Source organism: Trichechus manatus, unplaced genomic scaffold (genome assembly GCF_000243295.1).
Source record: "Trichechus manatus latirostris isolate Lorelei unplaced genomic scaffold, TriManLat1.0 scaffold00137, whole genome shotgun sequence".
In the NCBI taxonomy this organism is placed as follows: domain Eukaryota; kingdom Metazoa; phylum Chordata; class Mammalia; order Sirenia; family Trichechidae; genus Trichechus; species Trichechus manatus.
In genome coordinates this window covers 2470456-2479533 of record NW_004444073.1, presented here as the reverse complement: position 1 = coordinate 2479533, position 9078 = coordinate 2470456, and the positions used below count along the sequence as shown (strand labels likewise).

The 9078-nt window shown below is 37.0% G+C and overlaps 1 protein-coding gene across 4 annotated transcripts in view; it reads right to left on the bottom strand.

Moving 5' to 3' along the window:
- The window catches only part of HERPUD2 (HERPUD family member 2), a 50054-nt gene that overhangs the window by 14082 nt on the left and 26894 nt on the right, over positions 1–9078 (bottom strand). For all 4 annotated transcript variants that reach the window (XM_023739581.1, XM_023739580.1, XM_023739578.1 and 1 more), the window contains exon 6: positions 1649–1771. In XM_023739581.1, coding sequence (XP_023595349.1) covers positions 1649–1771 — 123 coding nt within the window. The remainder of the gene's footprint in view (positions 1–1648; positions 1772–9078) is intronic.

The window sequence follows — 9078 nt, the reverse complement described above, 5'->3', positions numbered from 1 at the left end:
GGAATTGCTGGGCAGAGGGCTGTGGGGACCATGGTCTCAGGGAACATCTAGCTCAGTTGGCATAACACAGTTTATAAAGACAATGTTCTACATTCTACCTTGATGAATAGCGTCTGGGATCTTAAAAGCCTGTGAGCAGCCATCTAAGATACTCCATTGGTCTCACTCTTTCGGGAGCAAGGGAGAATGAAGAGAACAGGATACAAGCAAAAGATCAATCCAAAGAACTAATGGACCACAGCTACCAAGGCCTCCACCAGACTGAGTCCAGTACAGCTAGATGGTACCCGGCTACTACCACTGACTGCTCTGACTGGGAACACAACAGAGGGTTCAGGACAGAGCTAGAGTAGGATGTAGAACAAAATTCTAACACACACAAAAAAAGACCAGATTTACTGGCCTGAAAGAGACTGGAGAAACCCCGAAGAGTATGGCCCCTGGACATACTTTTAGAACAGAAAAGGAAAAAAAAAAAAAGAAGGAAAAAAGGCTACTAAAGGACAGGAAAAAAAGCGATCAGAAAGATAAAAAGAATGAAAAGGATAATAGGAACACAAACACAAGGAGAGAAGAACATTAAAGAAGCTAGTTAATGTTAAATGAATGCACAGGAAGAAAGGTAGAGAAAATGTACTCAGTGCTAAGACTGTTCCATGCCAACCAAATCAAGACTTACTACAATACTGACAGTCCAATATTAGCCCACCTGAGCCCTATGTCATGGATTGCTTTGTGTCCTTCAAAAGTATCTGTCAACTTGGCTAGGTCATGATTCCTAGTACTGTGTGATTATCCACCATTTCATCATCTGATGTGATTTTCCTATGTGTTGTAAATCCTATCTCTATGATTTAATGAGATGGGATTATCGGCAGTTATGCAAACTCAATCTACAAGATTAATCTACAATTTAAGCCAATCTCTTTTGAGACATGAAAGAGAAGCGAGCAGAGACAGGGGGATCTCATACCACCAAGAAAGACGCCAGGAGCAGAGCGTGTCCTTTGGACCCAGGGTCCCTGGGCTGAAAAGCTTCTAGAGCAGGGGAAGACTGATGAGGAGGACCTTCCGCCAGAGCTGAGACAGACAGAAAGCGTTCCCCTGGAGCTGACACCCTGAATTTGGACTTTTAGCCTACTAGACTGTGAGAGAATAAACTTCTCTTTGTTAAAGCCATCCACTTGTGGTATTTCTGTTATAGCAGCACTAGATGACTAAGACAGCCCTACCTAGATCTGAGCCTCCCTGACACAGGACTCTTCTATTTCCTTTTTCATTCAACTCCCTTTCTGTTCATGTTGGTTTGCTACCTCCCTGTGAAACTTTCCTAAGTATTCTCCTCTTAAGTATACAAAGTGTTATATTAAAGAAAGCATCTGAATATTATTACTAAGTACAATTATCAAGGAAAAAAGGAGGCCAGAGTTAGGTTTAGTTGATGTGAACTGGACATGCTTTTTTCCTTTAACCAAATGCTTGAGAAGAAAGTATCTACTGAGATGTTTGTGAATTCTTTCTCAGAATAATTTTAAGTAACCAATGAAATACATCAGCAAATGAAATCCTACATCAACTTACTTAGGATAAAAAAGAAAATAAAGCAAATAGACTGAGTAACCAAAAAAAAGGACTCAAGTTAACTTACTATTGCATGTAATACTGATGAGCATACATCTGTTGCCACCACAGCATCTGCAGTGGGCTGAAAGCAGGATACACTGGGAACCCAGCCGGGATGGCTCCCCCAGGAAACTGGTTGTCTACATTTCTACAACAGAAAGAAGTAAAGAATGTTAATGCTCCAGAAGCTGAAAGTAGTTCTCTGAATTTCCATTTCTGATTTACAAATTATACACCGATATGATGTATGGAATCTTACGGAAAAGAGAAATACTTATTTTCAACATTCTTGAAGATGTTATGACTTACATAAGATGACCCTGGGCTCAAGAACACGGAATAACTACCACCTCAGCCCAGTTTTAATGGGAAAATAAATCAAGTCATCTACAAAACGTACGGCAAACTTGAACACTTATTATCTTCTCATTTCAGCACAGAAGGCCAAAACTACCTTCATTTTAAGTACATTCTCCTCAAGAACTATTCACCAAAGCCCTAAAATAAACTTAATGACAAAAATATTTTAAGGAAAGAGAGAGCTAACCATTTTATGTTAGTAATAATATACTATTTAAAACATGTAAAAACGGTTGTAGCAGTACATCAGCAGGGAACTGCCATAAATTCAAGCTGGATTCAGAAGAGGACATGTAACAAAGGATATCACTGCTGGTGTCAGATGGTTCTTGGCTGAAAGCAGAGAATACCAGAAAGATGTCTACTTGTGTTTTACTGACTATGCAAAGATATTTGACTGTGTGGATCATAACAAATTATGGATAGCATTGCAAGGAACAGGAATTCCAGAACACTTAAATGTGCTCATGTAAAATCTGTACACAGATCAAAAGGCAGTTGTTCAAACAGAGCAAGGGGATACTGTGTGGTTTAAAATAAAAAAAAGTGCGCATCAGGGTTGTACCCTTCCATAATACTTATTCAAACTGTATGCTGAGCAAATAATCCAGGAGGTGGACTATATGAAAGAGAATGGGCCATCAGGATTGGAGAAGACTCGTTTACAGCCTGCAATATGCAGATGACACAACCTTGCCTGTTGAAAGTGAAGAGGACTTGAAGCACTTACTGATGAAGATCAAAAACCATAGCTGGGAGCTTCTAAAAATCACTTACGCTCATCAAAAGACTTCACCAAAAGGGTAAAAAAGGCAACCTACAGACTGGGAAAAAATTTTGGCTATGACAAATCTGATCAGTGTCTAATCTCTAACCCCTACAAGATACTGCAAAACCTCAGCAACAAAAAGACAAATAACCCAATTTAAAAAATGGGCAAAGGATATGAACAGGCACTTTGTCAAAGAAGATATTCAGGTGGCTAAGAGACACATGAAGAAATGCTCACAATCATTAGCCATTAGAGAAATGCAGATCAAAACTACAATGAGATATCATCTCACCCCAACAAGGCTAACATTAATCCAAAAAGCACAAAATAATAAATGCTGGAGAGGTTGTGGAGAGACTGGAACACTTACACACTGTTGGTGGGAATGTAAAATGGTACAACCACTTTGGAAATCGATTTGGCGCTTCCTTAAAAAGCTAGAAATAGAAGTACCATACGATCCAGCTATACTGCTCCTTAGAATATATCCTAGAGAAATAAGAGCCATCACACAAATAGATATATATATGCACACCCATGTTCACTGCAGCATTGTTCATAATAGCGAAAACATGGCAACAACCTACATGCTCATAAACAGATGAATGGATAAACAAACTATGGTATATCCACACAACAGTAACTCAAAAGATTAGATAGGAAACTTAGGGGGAAGTAAGTTTATGTTAATGGAGAAAGAACAATTCAGAAAAAGGTGAGAATGGTTGCACAACTTGTATAATCAATGTCACTGAATTGTACATGTAGAAATTGCTGAACTGGTATATGTATGTTCTACTGTGTATACTCAACAATAAATAAATACTTTTTTTTTTTAAAGGGAGAGAGAGAGACCCTTACCATAGCACTTTTCATCATGTTGAAATTGCCTATTTTCAATTACTACACCTAGGTATTTACCCTTTGACCCATCAATCCTACTACTTCTAGGACTCTATCCTTAATATATCCTGGAAAAAATATGAATGACGTATGACAAAGCTATTCATTGCAGCACTACACATAAAAGCAAAGACTGGAAATAACTCAAATATTCATCAATAGATTACATGTCACAGTTCATGTACTCAATTAATGAATTACCGTGCAGCTGTAAAGAAGAAAGAAGATCTTAGCTACTCCTATGAGGTGATCTCCTGTATCTTTTAAGTAAAATTTGTTAAAAAGAAAGATGCAAGAGAGCATGTATAATATGCTACCTTTTGTGTAAGAGAGAAAAATACATACACACACACTCCTTTGAATTCTGACGAAGAAACAATGGAAGGATAAATCAAAAAATAATAAAAATAGATACCTACTATGGAGAAAGAACGGGGGAAGGGAACAGAATGAAACAAGCCTCTCCGAATGTAGCTTGTTTTATAGTTTTGATACTGGAATCATGAAAATCGTTTATACAATTAAGAAAAAAGTAAATCAAAAAGAAAATACTACCAAGCTATTTAAAAAAAAAAGAAATGGAACCAAACTTGTGTATGAAGTTTTACAGCATAATCACACAGAGACAAATCATTCTACTGATATTAAAACACAGTATTTTAATTATATATCCCTAGTAGGATAAATTCTAAGACAAAAAGAACCAAAAAATTTTTAAGTCACATTATATGAATGGAAACAGTACTGTTACTTTAAACTATCTGATAAAAATAAACACATACTGGATAAAGCAGTAATTATGCTAATCTAAGATTTTCATCAAAAAAGATAAATACATAAATCAAAGAAGTTCTGTAAAAACCCTTTAATCTTTAACCTGAAATATCAGTATGAACTCATTTTTTTTTTTTTCTTTCTAAAAAAACATTATTTCTTATCTCTGACAACTGAAAAGGCTTAGAAGCATGACAACTGAGTAGCAATGAGGACTTGTTAGTACCTAAATTATGATCTGTAAATACTATTTCTCATCAGGATTCCCTGGAGAGAGGTTCAAGATGAGCCTGGGGTGTTGTCATGCCTGAAATCTAAGACATTATAAAAAACTACTAAAAATCACATCAAAAGGACACAGCAGACAAACTGAACAGGCCAAAAAATAGGATAATGTAAGCATCAAAATGAATGACTACAGTAGAATGAAACACAAATATATAAAAAACCTAAGCTCATACTGATAATCTATAACAAAATAAAATAACTCATTGGCCACCTAGGCAGGTTACAAGGACACAACTTATTACTCTGGAAATTAATAAAGGCAAAGAATCCAGCATTCAACAGGCCTTTCCTGAATGGACTGAATTCCAACATAACAAAATAGTTGAGAGAACATTCTCGAAACAAGAAGCACAGGCAATAAATGGAGAAATGATAAAATTAGGAAATTACCATTTTGCCAACAACTCATGAAATAATGTTGTTGTTGTTGTTGTTAGGTGCCGTCGAGTCAGTTCTGACTCACAGCAACCCTAGATACAACAGAATGAAACACTGCCCACTCCTACACCCTTCTCACACTCATTGTTAGGCTTGAGCCCATTGTTGCAGCCACTGTGTCAATCCATCTCACTGAGGGTCTTCCTCTTTTTTACTGACCCTCTACCAAGCATGACGTCCTTCTCCAGGGACTGAAATAACGAATAATAATGAAATAACAGATCTAGTCAATGATCATTATGAGTTGCCACTGAGTCGGTTCCGACTCATGGTGGCCCTATGTGCTGCAGAGTAGAACTGCACTCTATAGGGTATACAAGGTTATAATCTTTTGCAAGCAGATCGCCAGGCCTTAATCATTAACAGCTCTAAAACCATCACCTGGATGATGAAGAACTTAATAATGGATAGATCAGGCTGATAACACTGAACCCACTGATCAATCCTAACATGACTAGAGGTGAGATAGCCAAATTTTATGTGTTTCCTGATGTGATGCAATAGCAAGGACACAGCATTACCTATGAAGAATTCTGGAAAAAAACAATTTTTTTTGAACCTTAGACTGAATTTAATCAAGTCTTAGATTTAACTACCAGTTTACAGGCAATATGGAGATAGAAGAAAATGCTAAATGATACCATGAGGACATTGCCAACTATAAACCACTGTGGGAAATTACACAGAACAACAACAAAAAATAGCATGACTTAAAAAAAGGGAGGTGAAAGGGGATTAGATTAGAAGAGCCTTAAGAAACATCAACCAAATGCAATATGCCAACCTCTTTGAGTACTGATTCAATCAAAACAACTATAAAAAGACATTTGAGACAATCAGGAAAAACTGAACACAAATTGGATATTAGATGATATTAAACAATTTTGTTGAATGTTCTAATGGTACTGTTATTTAAGATATTTAAAGTCCATATTTGTCATAGCTGTTACAGAGAGACAATAAGTACTTACAGACGATTTATATGATGTCTAGGTTTGTTTTAAAATATACTCCAGCCTCAGAAAAATAGAGGGGGCAAAGTGGAGTAGATGAAAAATAACAGTCCATTAACAGTTGCTGAAGCTGGGCATTAGGTACATGGGGGTCCATTATAATACTTTCTGTACTTTATAAATATTTAAAAACTATATTTAAGGTTTTTTTTAAATTAAAAAAGCAATGAATAAAAATATTGCCTGTTTAACCTAAATATACATAATCAGGGGACTAGTTCATTAAATTATAGTAATCCATATAAAGGAGTACTGTTCAACTGATAAACAATGGGACAGCTCTATGCACACTAATGTAACAATCAGTAATACATAGTGAAAAAACAAGGTAGTATGTATAGTAAGTATGCTACCGTTTGTGTTAAAACACACACACACGGAGACATACTTGTGTAAGCACAGTTTATCTGGAAGATTACCAGAGAAGCTAACAATGGTTGCCTCTGAGGGCAACTGGGAGGCTAGGAGACACAGATGATACTTTTGAATGCATTTTTGTCCCCTTTAAAAATGATATCATGTGCATGTATTACCTCTTAGGAAATAACTGAAAAAAGAAATTGCCTATTTACTGTCCTGTCTCTATGACAAACTCTGCATTTCTAAGAATAGGGAATGAGTTTTAACCATTATTATATATTACTATCTAGCATCTAGTACAATAAATTTGTGGTGAATGACCATCAAACTTCATAGCAAGAAAAACTGGAAATAGAGTGATGACTATACGCAACTATTAAATCTAGTAACATGTAAATTTCATTTAATTTCCCAACACTAAATGAAAATATATCCTAATACAACTATATTAAATAAAAGCTGCAAAGAAAAGGATACTAAAACATTTAGGATACTAAAGGTTAACAAATAGTTGTCTCTGGATGACTGTGTTGCTGTTGTTGTTGTGTGTAGTCAAATAAATTCCAACTCACAGAGATCCTATAGGACAGAGCAGAACTGCCCCATACTGTTTCCTAGGCTGAAATCTTTATGGAAGCAGATTGCCAGGTGTCATGGATTGAATTGTGTCCCCCAAAAAATGTGTGTAGCAACTTGGCTAGGTCATGATTCCTAGTATTGTATGATTGTGTTATCTGATGTGATGTCCTTATGTGTTGTAAACTCTACCAGTATGATGAGATTATATGTGATCTCCTCATGTGTTGTAAATTGTCACTGTGATGAGGTTATACTGATGAGGTTGACAAGATCAGTGTCTTAATGCAATTTTTGAGATATAAAAGAGAGAAGTGAGCAGAGACACATGGGAACCTCATACCACCGAGAAAGTGCTGGGAGCAGAGCGTGTCCTTTGGACCTGAGGTTCCTGCGCAGAGAAGCTCCCAGACCAAAGGAAGACTGATGACATGGACTTTCCTCCAGAGCCGATGGAGAAAGCATTCCCCTGGAGCTGAAGCCCTGAATTTGGACTTGTAGCCTACTGGACTGCGAGAGAATAAATTTTTCTTTGTAAAGCCATCCACTTGTGGTACTTCTGTTAGAGCAGCACTAGATGACTGAGACACCAGGTCTTTTCTCCCATGGAGCAGCTAGTGAGTTCAAACCACCAACCTTTCGGTTAGCAGCTGAGCACTTAACTATTGCCCACCAGGGCTCCTTTTTAGATGCTTAAAAAAAAACCCGCTGCCATCAAGTCAATTCCGACTCATAGCAACCCTACAGGACATAGTAGAACTGCTCCATAGAGTTTCCAAGGAGGATGGATTTGAACTGCCGACCTTTTGGTTAGCAACCATAGTTCTTAACTACTACACCACCAGGGTTTCCTGTAGATGCTTAGACATGGATAATTTTCTCCTTTGCTTTACTGTTTTTTATCCAAACTCTTTAATATGCATTTTATTATTCAAAATATTTTTTTTTTTTTTGCAAAGAGCCAAGTAAAATAGCAGAAACATGGGAAAAACATAACTACTTGGAATGTGTAGTATGTCTGTCTCCATACAAAATGTCACATTCTTTATGCAAGAAACACAAAGTAAGATGATAATTCGGTCCCTCCTTCCTCTGGCCCTGAGAAAGTCATAGAGAGGAAACTGCTGATAAATACATGTGAGCAGAAATCATAGCTGATGACACAATTTCTGACAGTTTTTTGTTTTTTTTGTTTTTGGATAGCCTATACCACTGACTGCTGATGAAAAAAAGTAAAACACAGGAAAAAAGCGGGGAGGGACACAAGTTCACTGGAACAAATGGAATTGGTAAAGTATAATAGGAAAAAAAAAAAAAAAAACCTGGTTGCCACTGAGTCGATTCTGACTCACAGCGACCCTAAAGGACAGAGTAGAACTGCCCCACAGAGTTTCCAAGGAGTGCCTGGTGGATTCAAACTGCTAACCTTTTAGTTAACAGCTGTCGCACTTAACCACTAGAGCACCAAGGTTTCAAGTATAATAGAGACTGTGACAAAAACCAAGAACTTGAAAGACTGCCATTCATGGTCTTTCATATATATTTAAAAGCCACATCAAAGGACATTAGTATGTTTTAAAACATTAGTATGTTTTAAAACATTTAGTATGTTTAAAGAACTATAAAGGAGAGGAGATGAAAGGAACTAGAAACTTCAACAATTCACAAAAAACTGCTTCACAGAAAATCTATTAAATTAGCATTATCTCTCCCACCACTCCTTAAAAGTGACACAGCCACTGCGTGGAATCCCCACATTGTTTCTAGAATATGTCTTTCAAGACTCTCTGAACTTGCTTTGTTCTCTCTGCTGAACTTCCCTTACACACAGCTCACTGTTACTACGTATGAAGCCACCCCACTCCTCCAAGCACAGTCACTCCCTCCACTAGGTTCCCTCAGTACTTTATTCAAGACCTTAATAGCACACAGGGAATGGTAACTTATTTGCCAATCTAACAAGTACAGAAT